Source organism: Tachyglossus aculeatus, chromosome 12 (assembly GCF_015852505.1).
Source record: "Tachyglossus aculeatus isolate mTacAcu1 chromosome 12, mTacAcu1.pri, whole genome shotgun sequence".
In the NCBI taxonomy this organism is placed as follows: Eukaryota; Metazoa; Chordata; class Mammalia; order Monotremata; family Tachyglossidae; genus Tachyglossus; species Tachyglossus aculeatus.
The window spans coordinates 21,716,869-21,739,383 of NC_052077.1; the positions used below are offsets into that span (position 1 = coordinate 21,716,869).

Consider the following 22,515-nt stretch of genomic DNA (forward strand, 5'->3'; position numbering starts at 1 on the left):
CCCTGGTTTCATGTCTATCATCCACCTAAATCAAAGACTGTGAGCCCATTGTTGGGTAGGGATTGTCTCGATCTGTCGCTGAACTGTACTTTCCAAGCACTTAGTACAGTGCTCTGCACACAGTAAGCACTCAATAAATACGACTGAACGAATGAACCACCATTGTTAGCTTTCCTTCTGCCACAATGAGTCCCTGAAACAGACCTGCATCCACTGCTTTCTGGGAATGTAGGTGGGAAGAAAGCAAAAACTAGGTAGAAACAAAATGGCACCATGACCTCAAGGTTCTCATTACCCTCTCTCTCTCTCTCTCCTGACAACGTGTGCTCTCAGGAAACTGTGTCACAATGCATCCTATTGCAGGACATATGTGGGCTTTGTGAACAGTCATTCACAAATTAGAGCTTTTATGCAAGTGATTCAAGATCTTTTGATGCTCTTGACAGCATGTTGAGCTTCCCAGAGGATAAGAATCTCATTCTGACATCAGCTTCCAGTATGGCTACGTAGAATCACTTGCACACAACTGGATCTAATACACAACCCCACTTTACTCAGACAAGGCCTCGCCAATTCCAATAGTCATATCACCGTGAAGGAATCTGAGGATCTTGATAAATTTACAAGGACAACTTAGATCTGTTGGTGGTACTCAATGGTTTTGAAAGATCAGTGAACTCTATATAGAGGTCCTGAAACTATTCCCTACACTACCCTATAAATGCACCAATCATACGACAATATTAATATAAATAAGAAATTCCTTTCCAAGTGTTAAAACGTTTAACATTTTCAAGCTAAATCCCATCTAGGCCACACCTTTTTTTCTAGCAAAGGATAGTGATCTCATATCTTTTATGTGGTTAATCTCAGAGCTGATTTGGAGAGCAAACATCAAGCCTCACAATCCCAACCAAATTTATTTTAACAGTTGTGGCCAGGGTCATTACAGGGATGGGATGGATACTGGGCAATATCAGAAAAACTAAACCATGGACTTGGCTGTATATAACAACACACAGTTCTGCCATTGCCTACATTATTCATTTTGGTTACAACGCTATTAGGGAACATTCACCTGATGGGAGCTTGTTTTGGAATCAGAAGACTGCGTGGTCAAAACAAAAAGCTGCACGTGGCATCAGAACAGGTGTGTATAAGGGGGAAAGTTTTCCTTAATGGGTTTTTTCCAATAATGCAATTTGCCATGTTAAAAGAAAATTAGGTATACATAATAAGTTATATAAAAATAGAAAAACAGGAGGTGCTAAGTGTTGTGATGCACATTATACATCAGTATACACACAAGTAGTACTGTATCATGAGAAAAACAAATTTGCCCAAGTAGTTTCTGGGAAAATCTCACAATCTGCCTAAAATCCTCGCAGATTCTCTATCTGGAGAAGAGCATATGAGTCACCCTAAAAAACACTGAATACAGCACAAGAAGGGGCAGGAGAACTGTGGTGTTTAAAAAGACCTGTTCAACTAGAGCAAACTTTTAAAGGGGCTAGTTTCACAATAAGCTCAATCTTCTCCCCCAAACATTTTATTAAGGAAGCTATTCATTTTATCTCTTCTCCCTTTTCTTCCGCACAAGTACTTTTTCTACCCTCTAATGACACTGATGATCAGAAGCACAAAAAATTTAGTGACGATGATGAATAGAAAGACATAGGTAACTCAAGACCAGTCCCTGAAAATCAAGTTGGCTGCAGTAGTCAACCCAATTACTTTTTCTTCTTGGTTAGTAGGAAGGAAAATTGACAAATGTTATTCTTAAACCATACATGATTATTTAAAAACACCCTTCACTTTATTTTTTCCAATGCCACATTAAACACCCGGTTCTTGCTACTCCACACTGCTTTCATTTCAAGATTCGGATATAACACTATGGAATAATTAGAACATGTTCTCGCTACAACATGAATCTATCTGTTCATACAATCCAAAAGTTGACGGTAACAAATTTGGTGTAGGAAGAAACAGGTTTACACGTATCATCAGCCTGGGGAAGATTCTGCCATGCTTCCAGCCTTTACTTCCCCCTCACTAAACCGTACAGTACATTGGATTTTTGCTACTTTAGAAGACTTGGTATAGTTAGCTAGCAATGGGTGGCAAGCATTCTGCTACTAGTGGACATTGCAAGGATACAAATTCCTCAAGGCTCAAAATGCCAAGGAGCTATGACTGAATCAGCAGCCATCTGTAAAAAGAAGGTAAAATTGACCCTACCTGTAAAAACACTGGAATGCCTATCAATCTGGGAGGTCACTACATCAGTGGCAGGAGGCATCACTGCTGCCCAGCCAATTCACCACCAGCTCCTCATTTAAAGAGGAGGGTACCTGGATGGATGGAGCCCTTATCCGTATGGTTACTCTGGCTTCCCTTTCTTCCCCTGCTCTCTCCATCTTTTCCTCAGTCTATTTCTAATTCTCTTGGAAGTACAAGTACTCTGTCCGGCACACACACTCTACCCAGAGGCTTCTCTGCAGGCAAAGCAACCTTCTGCAAATGCACATCCTCCACCCACAGCCCCACACTCTCCAAACACAAATGCCTTTGCTTCAGAGGTGCCTCTGACAGACCGCTGGTCTCTCCATCTTCAAATCCCTACTAAAATCATATCTCCTCATGGGAATCTCTCTCCCCCAGCTCTAATTGCCTCCCTCACCTATACACTTGAGTCCATACCGCCCTAAGCAGTCGGGTACTCACCCCACTGGCTACCTCACTTACACACGTAGCCTTGTCCTCAGGTGTCTTCCCTAACTGTAATTCATTTTAAACCTGTCTTCCCCACTAGACTGTAAGATCCTTGACGACAGGGACTATGCCCAACTATTGTATTCTCCTAAGTGCTTAGAACAGTGCTCAGCACAGGAGTGCTCAAGAAATTGTCTACAAATGATCAATCTCCTATGCAAGCAAACAGGACAATGTTTGCCTCAGTGCCAAGGGCAAAAAGGGACTGGGTGACCCTTGAAACCTAGTGCGAGCCAAGGCCTGCATTAAGAACTCCCCCTTTCTTCCTCCTCAGGTCTAATAATAATAATAATAATAATAATAATAATAATAATAATAGTAATGTTATTTGTTAGGCACTTACTATGTGCCAAACACCACACTAAGTAGTAGGGGGGTTTACAAGAGCATCAGGTCTCAAGCTGATTTCCCAGTCTGAAGGATTCCACTTCTCCTGGGAAACTTTTCCCACCTGTTCCCTGCTGGAGGCTCCTGCACCTGCCCCTCTGCCATGGACTGGAGAGGGTTGCACCAGCCCCTCTTCCCTTCCAATGACCTGATCTCTGCCAGAACACACAAACACACACACACACACACACACACTCTCTCTCTCCCCTCCTTTATCCATTTTACAATCTCTCCCCACATTCAAAGCCCTCCTAAAATCCCACCTCCAACAAGCCTTCCCAGATTAACTCCAAGTTTTATAAACTCAGCCATCTCTACCATTTAACTATCTTACAACCCTTCAGCATTTTATATGTGTTTATTCAACTGTACATTCAAAGACATTTACTCTATTTTTAAACAGAGTTGGAATGTAAGCTCCTGTGGTCAGGGAAGCACCTGAGCTAGTGGAGAGAGCATTCATTCATTCAATCATATTCATTAAGCACTTACTGTGTGCAGAGCACTGTACTAGAGCATGAACCTGGGGGTCAGAAAGACCTGAGTTCTAATCCTGGCTCCAGCACTTGTCTGCTGGATGACCTTGGGCCGTCACAACTTCTCTGTGCTTCTATTACTTCATCTGTATAATGGGAATTAAGACTGTAAGCCCCTTGTGGGACAGGGACTGTGTCCAACCTGATTATTTTGTATCTTCCCCAGTACTCGGTACAGTACTTCGGACATAGTACGCGCTAAAATTCCATTAAAAAATTATTTGTTTTATACTTCACAAGGGCTTAGTATAGTGCATTGCATTAAGAAGGCGCACAATTAATTTTCTTTAAATTGCACTTAAGTATTATGTGCCAGGCACTACACTAAGCAGTGGATACAAGCTAATCAGGTTTGACAGTCCACGTCCGATGTGGGGCTCAGCTGTGATCTCCATTTTACAGATGAGGTAACTGAGGCACACTGAATTTAAGTGATTTGACCACAGTCACAAAGCATACAAGTGGCGGAGCCAGGATTAGAACACAAGTCCTCTGCTCTTTCCACCTGGCCACGCCGATTAATATTACCCCTATGACTACTGTTGCCGGTGATAGATTGGTCTCTACTCCAGCTGCTTCCCTCCGCAAGTGCAGCAGCAGCACTGGAAAAGATGAACGGTTCGAACTCAGGCCCTGGCAGCAGCGTTCTCCCAGCCTGGCATGTCCAGCAGAGTTTGTTTACCAATCGAGTATGTCCAGCATCTGTCGGCTGCTCCCAAATAAACAGCCATTACCCCCTCTATCCCCCATTATCCTATAATGCCTATTGTCTACTCTGCTCTGCACAAGGTAAGCGCTCGCTCAATACAACTGAATGAATATTCTCTACTGCTCCTGATCTATCAGCAAAAACAATTAGATTCAACTAGTTTTACTCATTCTGTTTCTAAAAATAATACTCAGCAGTTGACAACCCTGCCCCAAATTCATTAATGGGATTCCACTGAATCAATAGTTTTTAAGATATGATTGTCCCACCGCTTTGGGCTCTTCAAGGACATGGTCTCTGTGTTATAAGACCACCCTGTACCTTTGCTATTTTTTTTTTTTTTTTGCTTCTGAAACATTCAGTTTTTCCTGAAAACATAGGAGGGGCAAGTGTTACTATTCTCATTTTACATATGGGAAAACTGTGGCATCAAATAAGTAGATTATCCAAGATCCTAAAAGTTTCAACAATGCACTCACGTCTCCTGACTCCTGCATCTGTACCAACATTAATATCAACTCATATTCCCGAAGTTCATACAATTCCTTAGACATTTATATAAAGGTCTGATTTACTGAAATTCTAGAAACCCAACGCCAAGTAGAATTATTAGTTCTGACACCCATAAATGGATTCTGCCCTACTATTTGAGAAACATTCCGAGACTAAGGGTAGTTCAGTTTTGACATTCGTTCTGAAATGTTACTTGAGAAAGTTTAACTTACTGTATGCTAAAGCTGGTTTTAAAGCTTAAAAACAGGTGAGCTGTGGAGCTCGGAGGAGTTTGAAGTGGACAGATCTGTTCTGGTCCCCTTGAAAGGTATACTGACTAGATTCTGTGGTGAACACTTGCCTTAATGAATGCCAACCTGAACTCTCAAGAGTTCGCCTTAGCAAAACAATGTCACAGTACAAAATATCAGCGTCTCCCTCTCCCCACCCCCACACAAAAAAAAAAACCCTCACTGGAAATAGATCTCAACAATTTTAAAACTGAGAAATCAAGTGCAGATAATTTACTCTTGCTTACACTTCTTTCATGTCGAAGACAGGGTCTACCTTCAGTCAAAAAAAAAAGCCAAAGGAGTAAAGTGGGTGTGAGAAAAAGGGAGACTTCCTTTCCATCCACAACCCTACGTTATCTACGTCACCGCTCTAAGAGCTACCAGAGCCCATTTTCTTTAACACCGCCTCCACACTTGAAACCTGTTACAATCAAACATGCACTCTGGTATGCTACTGCAGGGCTGATCTGAAGAATGAGCAGACTGGCAATTTTTTTTAATTAAAAAAGACAAGACAGCATGTTTGGAAAGTGAAACAAGGAAACCCCATCTCTCAACTGTTAGCTGAATCTTAAGTGAAAAGTGCTACCTCAATCAATCAGTGGTATTTGCTGAGTGCTTACGGTATGCAGAGCACCGCATTAAGCACTTGGAAGAATGCAACTGAGATGGTCACATACTTCGTCTACTTGACCTCCCTAAAAACCTCCCGGCTCTTCTCCAATCGCTGCCTCCTCCTACTCCACCCTCTTCGATTCTCCCTATATTCCCTGCAGTAATTCAAGATGAAATCCTTTGTCTCCTCTCTAAATCTACCCCCTTCACCTGTGCTTCTAACGCTATCAAGCGCTTAGTACAGTGCTTTGCACACGTAAGCACTCAATTCACTGAATGAATGAATCCCTTCATACCTTTCTGAAACACTCACTTGCTCCTTGACCGCCATTTTCAACTATTCATTTTCTAACAGTTTCTTCCCCACTGCTTTCAAACATCCTCTATCCTAAAAAAAATCCTTCCCATGCCCATGACTCCACACTCCAAGAACCTCCAGTGGTTGCCCATCCACCTCCACATCAAACAGAAACTCCTTCCCATCGGCTTTAAGCACGCCAATGAGCTCTCCCATCCCACCTCAACTAACTCATGTCCTACTACAGCCAAGCCAACACATTTCACTTCTCTAGTGCCAGCTTTCCCACTGTGTCCCATTCTCACCTATCTAGCCACCAACCCCTCTCCCACATCCTCTCCCTACTCTGGAACCCGCTCCCCCTCTACAAATGTCAGACCAACACGCTCTGTACCTTCAAGGCATTTTTAAGGTCACATCTCCTCCAGAAGGCCTTTCCCAGTAAAGCCCTATTTTACTTGGATCTGTGACCTTCGGACATGTGACATTCACTCCACCACCCCCTCAACTCCAAAGCACTTATGTACATATCTTGAAATTATATATTATAAATTATTTATTCATATTATCTCTCTCTCCCTCTAGACTGTAAGCTTGTTATGGACAGGGCATATTTCTGCTAATTCTGCTGTATTACACTCTCCCAAGTGCTTAATGATGATGGCATTTGTTAAGCGCTTACTATGTGCCAAGCACTGTTCTAAGCACTGGGGGGCATACAAGGTCATCAGGTTGTCCCACGTGGGGCTCACAGTCTTAGTCCCCATTTTACAGATGAGGGAACTGAGGCCCAGAGAAGCTAAGCGACTTGCCCAAAGTCCCATAGCAGACATGTGGCAGAACCGGGATTAGAACCCACAACCTCTGACTCCCAAGCAAGTGCTCTTTCTGCTAAGCTATGCTGCTTACTTGTACATATCTATTCTATTTATTTTATTTTATTTTGTTAGTATGTTTGGTTTTGTTCTCTGTCTCTGTCTCCCCCTTCTAGACTGTGAGCCTGCTGTTGGGTAGGGACTGTCTCTATGTGTTGCCGACTTGTACTTCCCAAGCCCTTAGTACAGTGCTCTGCACACAGTAAGCGCTCAATAAATATGACTGATTGATTAATACACTGCTATGCAATTAGTAAGCACTCAATACATACCACTGATTGATAGATATATGGTAAACAGGTTCCCCACCCATAAGATGCTTACAGTCCTCAACTCCATTTTCTGAAAAGTACCCGAATACTGGCCTCCAAATAAAGTATTAAATTGACTTACCTATCCCAGAATAACTCACTTGGCAGAGAAATGGGAAGGAGTGTGGTCTAATGGAAAGTGAAAGGGCCTGAAATTCAGAGGACTTGGGTTTTAATCCTGGCTCTGCCACTTGTCTGCTATGTGACCTCGGGCAATTCACTTAAGGTAACTGATGCACAAAAAAGTTATCTCCAAAATGGGGATTAGATCCTACTCCCTCTTACTAAGACTGAGAGCCCCGTGTGTGACAGGGACCGCGTCCAACCTGATTAACTTGTATCTACCCAGCACTTGGTACCTTGCCTGGCACATAGTAAGTGCTTAGTAATTGCCATAAAAAAATGAGCCAGATCAGAGGTCTGTAGTGTAACATACATCAGAACACACTAGAAAAGGTAGTTGTGGACTGTCTAAATCAAGGACAGTCTATACTTGAATAGCAAGGCATCCCGTGGCAATGTACTACTAAGTTCCTGTTGTTCCTAAAGTGCTGTAGGAGGGTTGTTGTTGGGTTTTTTTAACCCAAATTTGCCCAGTTATTTATTTCCTAAAATGTCTTGTCATTGCCAAACCTTTTAGATTGTGAGTCCCTTATGGTCCAGGCCCTTGCCTGATTCAAAATCCTTGTACCTTTCAATGTGACTTGTTCAGTTCTTTTGCCTGTACAGTTCACTCGCACAAAGTGCTTACAAATGACAGACTATAAAAAGAAAATATACTGCAACCTGGAAAAAAAAGCCAATCCCTTGCTATACTCTCTTTTCCTTAAGAGCTGAAAACTGAATCAGGACAGGAGATAGTCTGGCATTTTTCCCAATCCCTAATTGAAGTCACAACCTATTCTTTCCAGAATAAACCTGCCCCAGAAATTATACTATATAGCGGCAGAGATTTTCAATAATTAAGTCACTAAAGCAAAGCATCTTCTCAAGAAAGCAGAGTGCAGTAACTGTATTGTGCAGCCCCACCTATACCCGTCATAAACTGAGAAAGCCCGTTGATAGCCTCTTTCTGAAGCCAATTAAGAACAAACATCTAAAAGCACCACCCTCTTGTTCTCCTTAGACTGTGAGCCCCATGAGAGACAGGGATTGAGACCAACCAAATTCATTTGCACCTACCCCAGCGATTACAGCAATGTGAAACACATAGTAAGCGCTTAACAGATTTAAAAAAAAAAACACAATCCAATTACCCCAAAGAAAAATGTGAAGATGATCCTCAGAGTCACCCCAGATATCACAAGATTTCAACCTGCAGCATGAGTACGAAGATACTTAACAGAACGAGGGGACGATGTGGGACCTAATGCACAAACTCTCCTGGTGTGCAAAATTATATTCCTTAAAAACAACCTGACATTTTGGCAGATATTCTATTTTTACTTTTGGACCCATACTTAAGCATTATTCTATCGGCATCATGAGAAGCAGTATGGTCTAGTGGATTGAGCACAGGCCTGGGAATCGGAAGGATGTGGGTTCTGATCCTGGCTCCGCCACTTGTCTGCTGTGTGACCTTGCACAAGTCATTTCAGTTCTCTAGGCCTCAGTTACCTAATCGGTAAAATGGGGATTAAGACTGTGACCCTCATATGGGACAGGGACTAATGTCCAACCTAATTAGCTTGCATCTACCCCAGCGCTTAGAACAGTGCTTAACATATACTATTATTACTGTTATCATCACTCAAAGGCAGCTGGGCCAATTTACCAGAGATAGAAACACACTTCCAGGCATGGGGATCTGTTCTGAAGACTATGAAGCAACAACTTAAACCCAGAAACAACAGCAGTGATTATTGGAAGTGATTCAGAAACCAGTCTGAGTAGTGGTAGCCGACCCCTACCAGCAAAATGGCTGGGTATGTCCCTCTCTTGAGGGTGTACTGGATGTTGGAAAAACCTGCTCTCCTTCTTCTGTAAATTGACCTTGACTTTGTTACATAAAGATCTTCCAATGGCATTATCTTCTCTAGTAGCATCTTTGCTGCATTAATACCGAGGTGTGTCTCTTCTGAGAAATGCACTTGCCAGGTCAAGGGCTTATTTCCATTCACATGCCACATGTAATCAATTGCATTTATTGAGGGCTTCCTGTGTGCATAGCACTTTAGTAAGCACTTGGGAGCGCTTAGAACAGTGCTGTGCACATAGTAAGCACTTAATAAACGCCATTATTATTATTATAAGAGACATTCCCTGTCCACAACAAACTTATAGTCTGGGGGGGGGACAGACATTAATGTAAATAAATTGCAGATAATGTACATAAGTGCTGTGCGACTGGGAGGGGGGATGAATAAAAGGAGCAAGTCCAGGCAGCGCAGAAGAGAATGGAAGAAAAGGAAAAGAGGGCTTAGTCAGGGAAGGTCTCTTGGAGAAGATGTGCCTTCAATACGACTTTGAAGTGGGGGAGAGTAATTGTCTGTTGGATATGAAGAGGGGGGACGTTCCAGGACAGAGGCAGGATGTGGGCAAGAGGTTGACAGTGAGAGACCGCGGTACAATGAGGAAGTTGTCATTACAGGAGCGATGTGTGTCTGCTGGGTTGTAGTAGGAGGGTAGCGAAGTAGGTAGGAGGGGACAGGTGACTGAGTGCTTTAAAGGCAACAGTAAGGAGTTTCTATTGATGCAGAGATGGATGAGCAACCACTGGTGGTTCTTGAGAAGTGGGGAAACATGGACTGAACGTTTTTGTAGAAAAATGATCTGGGCAGCAGGGTGGAAATATGGATTGGTGTGGGGACAGACAGAAGGCAGGGGGGTCAGCTAGAAGGCTGATACAGTAATCAAGGCAGGATGGAGAAGGAAAGGCGGATTTTAGCAATGTTGTGAATGTTGAACGGACGGAATTCAGTGATAGCGTGAATATGGGGGTTGAATGAGAGAGAGGCGTCAAGGAAAATGCCAAGGTTGTAGGCTTGCGAGACAGGAAGGACGCTGGTGCTGCCTACCATAATGGGAAAGTCAAGGGAAGGATAGGGTTTGGGTGGGAAGATAAGGAGTTCTGTTTTTGACAGGTAATTTAGGTAACTTCTCTCCACTACATACAAACTGAGTTCCGATACGTATAAACTTAGTTCTGCACTCTGTTTCCAAAGGTATCTTAATGTTGGAGCCCAATTTGAAGTTGTAAAAACATTCTCAATTAACATAAGCCAACTGGTAGAGTAGTAGTAGTATTTATTGAGCACATACCATGTGCAGAGCACTGTACTAAGTGATAGGAGAGAATATAACGATCCACATTTTCTTCACTATTATTTGCGAAACCAGCTTGGCCTAGGGAGATGCAGCACGGACTAGCTGACAGAGCTCAGGACTGGGAGTCAGGACACCAGGATGCTAATTTGGGCCCTGTTACTTGCCTGCTGTGTGACCTGGGGCATGTCATTTAACTTCTCTGGGCACCTGTTTCATCACCTCTAAAATGTGCTCTCCTTAGATTGTGAGCCCCATGGGGGGGGCAAGAATTGTTTCAACCTTAATCCACAGTAAGAGCTGACCAGAACTCGTTATTATGAAATACTCCTCTTAAACTTTCTGAAAATAAAAGTTCTATTTGACTACCTCTACAGAGTACACAATGTCTCCATGCCATTACACATTCCACTCCTCCAAACTGGAATGTTCTTCACCCTTCTTTACACAAACCAAACCCCTTGTCACCTTCAAATGCTTTTCGAAAAAATCCACCTCCTAACGTCACCTGCCCAGATTAAAACTGCCTCCGGTAACTCTATAACTACTTCAGAACTGTAAGTCCATGTTTATTTTAGTATAGCTTTAAAGGTTTATGTTTATATTTGTGCTTGCTTTGTCTCCCTGTTGATTACAAATTCTTCAAAGGAATTATGTCTTGAACTTCCTTGTAACTCCTCCCACTGCCTCATACATGGTAGTACCTTATGGACCTCTCAACAAACTCCACTGGTTAACTGAACGGCACTAAACAAAAACAAGCAAAAGATGCCTACTTAAACTACCAGTTCTAAGTTTAACAGTTTAGAGAAGCAGTGTAGCCTGGTACATCGAGCACGGTCTTGGGAGTCAGAAGGACCTGGATTCTAATCCCGGCTCCACAATTTGTCTGCTGTGTGACCTTGAGCAAGTCACTTCACTTCTCTGTGCCTCAGTTACCTCCTCTGTAAAATGGGGGTTAAGACCGTGAGCTCCACGTGGAACACGGACTGTGATGAACCTGATTAGCTTGTATCTATTCCGGTGTTTTACTATGGTGCCTGGCACACAGTAAGTGCTTAAATATCATTTTTAAAAAAAACTAGTTGCTGAAATAGGCAATTTCACTATTGCCCAAGGAACCTAGAATTTTACTTTGAAACTCTTCAGGTCACTGTAGAATAATGGATTCAAGTGAAACCCTTCACTTCTACTGAAAACAGTGACTTAAACAAATTAGGAATCATTGCTTAAGTGTTGTGAGTGACTGGATGTATCAGCAAAGTATGGAATCCTACTTAAATACTTAAAAAATTGAATTATCTGGGAAGAAGTATAATCCTGCCTGAAAATAAAAGAATGCAATGGAGAAGCCATGCCTTTCTCTTTTACTGTCCTCATAATATAAATCCACCAGAATTTGCCTGGACCAGGGAGAATGGTTAGGGAAAACACATTGAAGCCAATTAAGGCCAAGAGGAAAAGTAAAACAATACTGTCCTCTCCTCCCCCTCACCCCCTTCTTCCATCCCCCTCCCCCCCAGTCCAACCCTAGGCACCAGGAAGACTGAAACTTTAGGCCACTGTCACGAACAGATCAAATAAACCCCAAATTCCTTCTATTAACCCATGAAAAGGTGACTAGATAATCTGCCAGAGTACTTTCTATAACTACCGAATTTTCATTTTACTAGTAAGTGTCTAATGTTTTGTTATTCATGCACCAAACTGTCAACTCCTTGGGAGCACGTCTTTGATCAGCTGTACACTCAAGTGCTTAACGGTCAGTAGTATTTATTCAGCTTACTGAGTGCAGAACACTGTACTAAGTGCTTGGGAGAGTACAATAAAGCAATATGGCACATTCCCTGCTCACAACGAGTTTACAGTTCAGAGGGAAGTACTGCTTTGTACAGTGAGTAGCACTTATAGGTGCTCGATAAAGTCCCTTGAATAATACGCCACAACAAATTCTAGATAACTGAAGTTGATAAACGAGTGGCAATCCAATCAGAGGGATGGTGGTTTAGAGAGCCATGAAACCATTACAGACCCCACAAACAAAATTCTGTTTGGGACCTAGTAGTTAGGGAGACTGCTTGGAAAGTTGAGAGGATAAAATTGTTAATCCTACTCTAAACCAAAGGGGAGCACCAGTTAACTGTTTGTCCCAAGGAGGCCTAATGCTTTTTTTTTTCCTTTTAAGTTCCGCCTCAAGACAAACCTGAAAGAGAGGAATATCCTGTTGAACAAAGTTTACACAGCCTTGCCCAGGAACAAGCGAGTTTCACAGACGACTCCAAATTGAGAATGCGCTGCATACCAACATAAAAGTGCCCAGACACAGTGTCACTCCCTGTGCACCTCTCTTGGCAGCCACCTAGCAAGAAATAAGCTTAACCTGAGGGTAGTAAGGAAAGGCAGGTGCTATATTTTGTGATTACTGCTTCGTATTTTTTTTCTTCATTACATGGAGGTAAATTTTGCTTTTGTCCTTTTTCCACGTCACAAATTATAACTGGATGGTCCAAATTTAAGAATAGCCCTCCCAGCATTGTATCATTTTCTCTCCTTTCTAGAAAAGGTGGGAGTAAACCAGAAAGGAAGAAAAAATTAGTCATGCTACATATTTGCATTAAGTGAACACATCCCTCCTCGAGTTTGGTTAGTACCTTCTGGCCTCCAGAAATGGACTGAAATAGTGTCTCTTGCACCTACAGAAAAAAAAAAATCCTACCTTCCACATGTGAATTTATACATACATATAATAAAATGTAAAAAGTCGAACTGCTGCTAGGTGCATATGTATATGCTACACAGCCATTTGTTATAACCGCTTAATTTTCCAAGTGAATCACCTCACTGAATGTAATCACAAATTCATCTTTAAAATGTAATAACCTCACATATGAGAAGACAATCATAACTTCACTGTACAAAATGAAGTTTACTCAGTCCCGGTCAAACCAAACCACTCAATTACATAACTGAGAAGTGGTCATAATTTTACTTACAGAAAGCTCAGAGGAGAGAGATACGGTTTTCATTGAAATGGGCAGGTACAGAAATCAGCCTGAGCCCAAATTTAGTTTCTGTTACTTTGATTATTTTGTAGTTTAATAAATTCTAGTAAAAAAACCTGCTAAACTAAAATGTTTAACTGGTCACAGTATAATTGGTAAGACCAAAGATGACAGCTTCCAGAAAAGATGACAAATACTAAGAGGTGCACAAATTCCGATTTTCATTCAAATTAGCCCAACCGGAAAAAATCACCTTCTCAGGGGGAAAAAAAATTCCCGAAACACTGTGGTACTTCCTTGAACTCCTAGAAGGAAGGGATCCTATCTACCAACTCGACTGTACTCGCTCACTTGCCAACAGTCCTCTGCACCCAGTAAGTGTTCAATACATATCCTTGATTGCTTCTTAAGTAGTTGCCAACAATTAGGGAGGTACTGAATAACATGGGATACGCTGATTTGTCTAATCGAGATAAAAGCAACTGCCTCCCAAATGCGATGTCCACTTGCACAAAACTCACTCAGTGTGACGTCCACTTGCACAAAACTTGAGAAAATGGACATCATCGGCCCATATTTCTTTTTGACTTCTATGGCCATGAAAGAGCACGAGAATTGGCTCTTCTCTGGCCAACCTAGTTTCCGAACGTCTCGAACTACGCGGTTGAACATTTCAATGGCCACAAATCCACCCGAGCCGGCACTTCGATCAAAGCACGCTCTCGCTGGCTTCTTCTCGCTGGTAAAATTTTACTAACTTCCATCTCCCCCCGTGCCCCGCAAAGACACGTGGGCTCTGCTAGAGACGCAGCGTGGTTCAATGGAAAGAGCCCGGGCTTGGGAGTCGGAGGTCAATCAATCAATCAATCGTATTTATTGAGCGCTTACTGTGTGCGGAGCACTGTACTAAGCGCTTGGGGAGTACAAGTTGGCAACATATAGAGACAGTCCCTACCCAACAGTGGGTTCACAGTCTAAAAGGGGGAGACAGAGAACAAAACCAAACATACTAACAAAATAAAATAAATAGAATAGATATCATCATCATCATCAATCGTATCTATTGAACGCTTACTATGTGCAGAGCACTGTACTAAGCGCTTGGGAAGTACAAATTGGCAACATATAGAGACAGTCCCTACCCAACAGTGGGCTCACAGTCTAAAAGATATGTACAAGTAAAATAAATAAATAAATATGTATGTAAAGGTATGTACAAGTAAAATAAATAGAGTAATAAACATGTACAAACATATATATATATATACAGTGCTGTGGGGAAGGGAAGGAGGTAAGATGGGGGGATGGAGAGGGGGACGAGGGGGAGAGGAAGGAAGGGGCTCAGGTCATGGGTTCTAATCCCAGCTCCGCCACTTTGATTCATTCAGTTGTATTTATTGAGTGCTTATTGGGTGCACTGTACTAAGCACACTTGTCAGCTGTGTGACTCTGGGCCAGTCACTTCACTTCTCTGTGCCTCAGTGACCTCATCTGTGAAAAGGGGATGAAGACTGTGAGCCCCACGTGGGGCAACCTGATCACCTTGCATCCTCCCCGGTGCTCAGAACAGTGCTTGGCACGTAGTAAGCGCTTAACAAATGCCATTATTATTATTATTATTGGAAGTGCAACAACAAAGGGACACATTTCGTACTCACAACAAACAGTGACCCTTACTATCAATCAGTCAGTCAATGGTATTGAGTACTTTCTGTGTGCAAAGCATTCATTCAATCGTATTTATTGAGCGCTTACTGTTTGCAGAGCACTGTACTGGGCGCTTGGAAAGTACAAGTTGGCAACATACAGAGACGGTCCCTACCCAACAGCGGGCTGACAGACTGTGAGCGCCACATGGAACAACCTGATCACCTTGTATCCCCCCAGCGCTTAGAACAGTGCTTGGCACATAGTAAGCGCTTAACAAATGCCATTATTATTATTATTAACAAATGCCATCATCATCATTATCATTATTATTACTCACCAGGTTGAAGACGGTCTCTACAATATCCCGGTTGGTGACCTCTCCGACTTCCACCAGCCCTGCCAGGACAGCAAACTTCATCCTGATGCCCCGGATGGGGACTCCCGGGTTCAGGGGCAACGGCCCGGCTTCGCCGGCCGCTCCATCTCCTTGCCCGCCGCCTCCCCCGTCACCGTCACCCGTTGGTGGTGGTGGAGGGACCTGCTTCTCTTCGGTAGCCATGGCTAGCTCACTTCAAATCCCCCTTGGTCCCGAGGCAGCAGCAGTCACTGGCCGGAGAGACGGCGGGCGCTCAAAAAAAGGCAGGCCCCTTCCGCGGCGCCCACCTGCCAACAAGTCCAAGCTCGGGGGGTGCCCTCCTCCTCCAGAGGAAGAGATTCGTCCCCAGTCTTCCTCCCCGAGCCTTCTGAGCAGCAGCACTAAATCCTGTAAGAAAGTGAAAACATCGTTTGAGGGGCTAGAATTGCTCTGTAGTTCACCCAAGTTAACAGCGAGGCACGTGGTGGGGGGCACGGAGCCCCTTCTCTGCAGTCACACATTTCCTCCTGCCTTCAGGACATCCTACTCAGATGTCCTTGTACATATTTACTATTCTATTTATTTTATTTTGTTACTATGTTTTGTTTTGTCCCCTTCTAGACTGTGAGCCCACTGTTGGGTAGGGACTGTCTCTATATGTTGCCAACTTGTACTTCCCAAGCGCTTAGTACAGTGCTCTGCCCACAGTAAGCACTCAATAAATATGATTGATTGATTGATTGTCATCTGTCTCCCCCTTCTAGACTGTGAGCCCACTGTTGGGTAAGGACCGTCTCTATACGTTGCCAACCTGTACTTCCCAAGCACTTAGTACAGTGCTCTGCACACAGTAAGTGCTTAATAAATACAACTGAATGAATGAATGAAATGATGTCATTTATTAAGCGCTTGCTACGTGCAAAGCACTGTTCTAGGCATTCATTCATTTAATCGTATTTATTGAGCGCTTACTGTGCGCAGAGCACTGTACTAAGCGCTTGGGAAGTACAAGTTGGCAACACATAGAGACGGCCCCTACCCAACAGTGGGCTCAATGGGGAGGTTACAAGGTGATGGGGTTGTCCCACAGGGGGGCTCACAGTCTGCATCCCCATTTTCCAGAGGAGGTAACTGGGGCCCGGAGAAGTGAAGTGACTTGCCCAAAGTCACACAGCTGACAAGCGGCGGGGCCGGGATTTGAACCCATGACCTCTGACTCCCAAGCCCGGGCTCTTTCCACTGAGCCACGCTGCTTCTCTGGATGAGTATCGGTCACCAGCCAACCCACTTGGGGGCTGGAGAAAGGCCGGCAAACGGCTCTGGTTTTTTTTTTTTTGGGGGGGGGGTGAGCCCACTGTTGGGTAGGGACTGTATATGTTGCCAACTTGTACTTCCCAAGCGCTTAGTACAATGCTCTGCACACAGTAAGCGCTCAATAAATACGACTGATTGATTGATTGATTGAAAGGCCTGGCTTTCCGTCCGCCGCTCGACCCAGACTGACTGACTGAGCCCCCTCCTTCCTCTCCCCTTCGTCCCCCTCTCTATGCCCTCGTCTTCCCTCCTTCCCTTCCCCACAGCACCTGTATATATGTTTGTACAGATTTATTACTCTATTTTACTTATACATAACTATTCTATTTATTTTATTTTGTTAATATGTTTGGTTTTGTTGTCTGTCTCCCCCTTCTAGACTGTGAGCCCACTGTTGGGTAGGGACCATTGCCAACTTGTACTTGCCAAGTGCTTAGTACAGTGCTGTGCACACAGTAAGCGCTCAATAAATACGACTGATTGATTGATTGATTGATTACTCTATTTTACTTGTACATATCTATTCTATTTATTTTATTTTGTTAGTATGTTTCGTTTTGTTCTCTGTCTCCCCCTTCTAGACTGTGAGCCCACTGTTGGGTAGGGACCGTTGCCAACTTGTCCTTCCCAAGCGCTTAGTCCAGTGCTGTGCACACAGTAAGCGCTCAATAAATACGATTGATTGATTGATTGAAAGGCCTGGCTCTCCGTCCGCCGCTCGACCCAGACTGACTGAGACTGAGCCCCCTCCTTCCTCTCCCCCTCTCCATCCCCCCCGTCCTACCTCCTTCCCCTCCCCACAGCACCTGCATATATGTTTGTACAGATTTATTACTCTATTTATTTTACTTGTACATATCTATTGATTTTATTTTGTTAATATGTTTGGTTTTGTTGTCTGTCTCCCCCTCCTAGACTGTGTGAGCCCACTGTTGGGTAGGGACCGTTGCCAACTTGTCCTTCCCAAGCGCTTAGTCCAGTGCTGTGCACACAGTAAGCGCTCAATAAATACGATTGATTGATTACTCTATTTATTTTACTTGTACACATCTATTTTATTTTGTTAATATGTTTGGTTTCGTTGTCCCCCTTCTAGCCTGTGTGAGCCCACTGCTGGGTAGGGACCGTTGCCAACTTGTCCTTCCCAAGCGCTTAGTACAGTGCTGTGCACACAGTAAGCGCTCAATAAATACGATTGATTGATTACTCTATTTTACTTGTACATACCTATTCTATTTATTTTATTTTGTTAATATGTTTGGTTTTGTTCTCTGTCACCCCCTTCTAGCCTGTGTGAGCCCACTGCTGGGCAGGGGCCGTTGCCAACTCGTCCTTCCCAAGCGCTTAGTCCAGTGCTGTGCACATAGTAAGCTCTCAATAAATACGACTGATTGATTACTCTATTTATTTTACTTGTACATATCTATTTTATTTTGTTAGTATGTTTGGTTTTGTTGTCCCCCTTCTAGACTGTGTGAGCCCACTGCTGGGTAGGGGCCGTTGCCAACTTGTCCTTCCCAAGCGCTTAGTCCAGTGCTGTGCACACAGTAAGTGCTCAATAAATACGATTGATTGATTACTCTATTTATTTTACTTGTACATATCTACTCTATTTTGTTAATATGTTTGGTTTTATTCTCTGTCTCCCCCTTCTAGACTGTGTGAGCCCACTGCTGGGCAGGGACCGTTGCCAACTTGTCCCCCTTCTAGCCTGTGTGCGCCCACTGCTGGGTAGGGACCGTTGCCAACTCGTCCTTCCCAAGCGCTTAGTACAGTGCTGTGCACACAGTAAGCGCTCAATAAATACGATTGATTGATTGATTACTCTATTTATTTTGCTTGTACATATCTATTCTATTTATTTTATTTTGTTAATGTTTGGTTTTGTTCTCTGTCTCCCCCTTCTAGACTGTGTGAGCCCACTGCTGGGTAGGGACCGTTACCAACTCGTCCTTCCCAAGCGCTTAGTCCAGTGCTGTGCACACACTAAGCTCTCAATAAATACGATTGATTACTCTATTTATTTTACCTGTACGTATCTATTTTATTTTGTTAATATGTTTGGTTTCGTTGTCCCCCTTCTAGACTGTGTGAGCCCACTGCTGGGTAGGGACCGTTGCCAACTTGTCCTTCCCAAGCGCTTAGTCCAGTGCTTTGCACACAGTAAGCGCTCAATAAATATGATTGATTACTCTATTTTCCTTGTACATATCTATTCTATTCATTTTATTTTGTTAATATGTGTGGTTTTGTTGTCCGTCTCCCCCTTCTAGACTGTGTGAGCCCACTGTTGGGTACGGACCGTTGCCAACGTGTCCTTCCCAAGCGCTTAGTCCAGTGCTGTGCACACAGTAGGTGCTCAATAAATACGATTGATTGATTACTCTATTTTACTTGTACACATCTACTCTATTTTGTTAACATGTTTGGTTTTATTCTCTGTCTCCCCCTTCTAGACTGTGTGAGCCCACTGCTGGGTAGGGACCGTTGCCAACTTGTCCTTCCCAAGCGCTTAGTCCAGTGCTGTGCACACAGTAAGCGCTCAATAAATACGATTGATTGATTGATTACTCTATTTTACTAGTACATATCTACTCTATTTTATTCTCCGCCGCTAATCTCCTCACCGTACCTCGTTCTTGCCTGTCCCGCCATCGACCCCCGGCCCACGTCATCCCCCGGGCCTGGAATGCCCCCAATCCCTCTGCCCCTCCGCCAAGCTAGCTCTCTTCCTCCCTTCAAGGCCCTGCTGAGAGCTCACCTCCTCCAGGAGGCCTTCCCAGACTGCGCCCCTTCCTTCCTCTCCCCCTCGTCCCCCTCTCCATCCCCCCCATCTTACCTCCTTCCCTTCCCCAAAGCACCTGTATATACGTATATATGGTTGTACATATTTATTACTCTATTTATTTTACTTGTACATATCTATCCTACTTATTTTATTTTGTTGGTATGTTTGGTTTTGTTGTCTGTCTCCCCCTTTTAGACTGTGAGCCCACTGTTGGGTAGGGACTGTCTCTATATGTTGCCAATTCGTACTTCCCAAGCGCTTAGTACAGTGCTCTGCACATAGTAAGCGCTCACTAAATACAATTGATTACTCTATTTTCCTTGTACATATCTATTCTATTCATTTTATTTTGTTAATATGTTTGGTTTTGTTGTCCCCCTTCTAGACTGTGTGAGCCCGCTGCTGGGTAGGGACCGTTGCCAACTTGTCCTTCCCAAGCGCTTAGTCCAGTGCTGTGCACACAGTAAGCTCTCAATAAATACGATTGATTGATTACTCTATTTTACTTGTACATATCTATTTTATTTTGTTAACATATTTGGTTTTGTTGTCCGTCTCCCCCTCCTAGCCTGTGTGAGCCCACTGCTGGGTAGGGACCGTTGCCAACTTGTCCTTCCCAAGCGCTTAGTCCAGTGCTGTGCACACAGTAAGCTCTCAATAAATACGATTGATTGATGACTCTATTTTACTTGTACATACCTATTCTATTTTATTTTGTTAATATGTTTGGTTTCGTTGTCCCCCTTCTGGCCTGTGTGAGCCCACTGTTGGGTAGGGACCGTTGCCAACTTGTCCTTCCTAAGCGCTTAGTACAGTGCTGTGCACACCGTAAGCGCTCAATAAATACGACTGATTGATTGATTGATTACTCTACTTTACTTGTACATATCTACTCTATTTTATTTTGTTAATATGTTTGTTTTTGTTGTCCGTCTCCCCCTTCAAGACTGTGTGAGCCCACTGCTGGGTAGGGACCGTTACCAACTCGTCCTTCCCAAGCGCTTAGTCCAGTGCTGTGCACACACTAAGCTCTCAATAAATACGATTGATTACTCTATTTTACTTGTACATATCTATTTTATTTTGTTAATATGTTTGGTTTCGTTGTCCCCCTTCTAGCCTGTGTGAGCCCACTGCTGGGTAGGGACCGCTGCCAACTTGTCCTTCCCAAGCGCTTAGTCCAGTGCTGTGCACACAGTAAGCGCTCAATAAATACGATTGATTGATTACTCTATTTATTTTACTTGTACATATCTACTCTATTTTGTTAATATGTTTGGTTTTATTCTCCGTCTCCCCCTTCTAGACTGTGTGAGCCCACTGTTGGGTAGGGACCGTGGCCAACTCGTCCTTCCCAAGCGCTTAGTACAGTGCTCTGCACACCGTAAGCGCTCAATAAATACGATTGATTGATTGATTGATTACTCTATTTTACTTGTACATATCTACTCTATTTTATTTTGTTAATATGTTTGTTTTTGTTGTCCGTCTCCCCCTTCAAGACTGTGTGAGCCCACTGCTGGGTAGGGACCGTTACCAACTCGTCCTTCCCAAGCGCTTAGTCCAGTGCTGTGCACACAGTAAGCTCTCAATAAATACGATTGATTGATTACTCTATTTTACTTGTACATATCTATTTTATTTTGTTAATATGTTTGGTTTCGTTGTCCCCCTTCTAGACTGTGTGAGCCCACTGCTGGGTAGGAACCGTTGCCAACTCGTCCTTCCCAAGCGCTTAGTCCAGTGCTGTGCACACAGTAAGCGCTCAATAAATACGACTGATTGATTGATTACTCTATTTTACTTGTCCATATCTATTCCATTTATTTTATTTTGTTAATATGTTTGGTTTTGTTGTCTGTCACCCCCTTCTAGCCTGTGTGAGCCCACTGCTGGGCAGGGACGGTTGCCAACTCGTCCTTCCCAAGCGCTTAGTCCGGTGCTGTGCACACCGTAAGCGCTCAATAAATACGATTGATGATTGATTGATTGATTGATTGATTGATTAGCAGCCCTTCCCCTCCCGCAGGTGCAGCGAGGCGCGCTCGGCCGGAGGCCCCGCTCTGAGGGGAAGCCGCGGCTCCCCCGAGGCCCGCGCTTCCCAGGCGCTTAGTACAGTGCTCTGCACACGGTAGGCGCTCAATAAATACGATCGATCGATCGATTGATTGATTGATTGATAGAGGGAAGGTCACCTCACCTGGTGTGAGCCGCTAAGGTCGTCCGGCTCGCGGCGGCCCGGCTCCCCCTCACCTCACCTCAGCCCTCACAGACGACGACGACGACGCCGCCGCGCGAGCCGAAGCCCCCCTTCTCTCCCGAGGCCGCTCCCGGCCGCCATGACAGCGCCGCCGGAGCGCGGACTGCGCCTGCGCGGGCTCGGGGCGGGGCGCTGGGAGGGGGGGGGCGGGGGAAATGGCGGCCGCACGCGGGCGCGCGCGCGCGCGCGCAGGTGTCTCCAGGTGTGTCCCCGGCGCCGCTCCCCCCCCAGCCCGCATGCGCAAGCCCGGCTGCGCGCGCACCGCCTCGGCCCGAAGGATGAATAAATAATACTAATGACGGCATTTAGTAAGCGCTTGTGGGGCACGCGGGGCGGGTGTATCCAGGTGTGTCCTCCTGCGCGCGCACCGCCTCAGCCCGAAGGATGAATAAATAATAATAATGACGGCATTTATTAAGCGCTTGTGGGGCACGCGGGGCGGGCGCGCGCGCGCAGGTGCATCCAGGTGTGTCCGCCTGCGCGCGCACCGCCTCAGCCCGAAGGATGAATAAATAATAATAATGACAGCATTTATTAAGCGCTTGTGGGGCACGCGGGGCGCGCGCGCGCGCACAGGTGTATGCAGGTGTG

At 44.3% G+C, this 22,515-nt stretch overlaps 1 protein-coding gene across 1 annotated transcript in view; it reads right to left on the reverse strand.

The window, feature by feature from the left end:
* Positions 1-21,952, reverse strand: part of LRBA (LPS responsive beige-like anchor protein) — a 634,690-nt gene extending 612,738 nt beyond the window's left edge. The window contains exons 1-2 of the mRNA XM_038755081.1: positions 21,865-21,952; positions 15,545-15,970 (exon numbers count right to left, since the gene is read on the reverse strand). Of these exons, the coding sequence (XP_038611009.1) occupies positions 15,545-15,766 (222 nt within the window). The 5' untranslated portion in view covers positions 15,767-15,970; positions 21,865-21,952. The remainder of the gene's footprint in view (positions 1-15,544; positions 15,971-21,864) is intronic.
* Between the last annotated feature and the right edge of the window lie 563 nt (positions 21,953-22,515).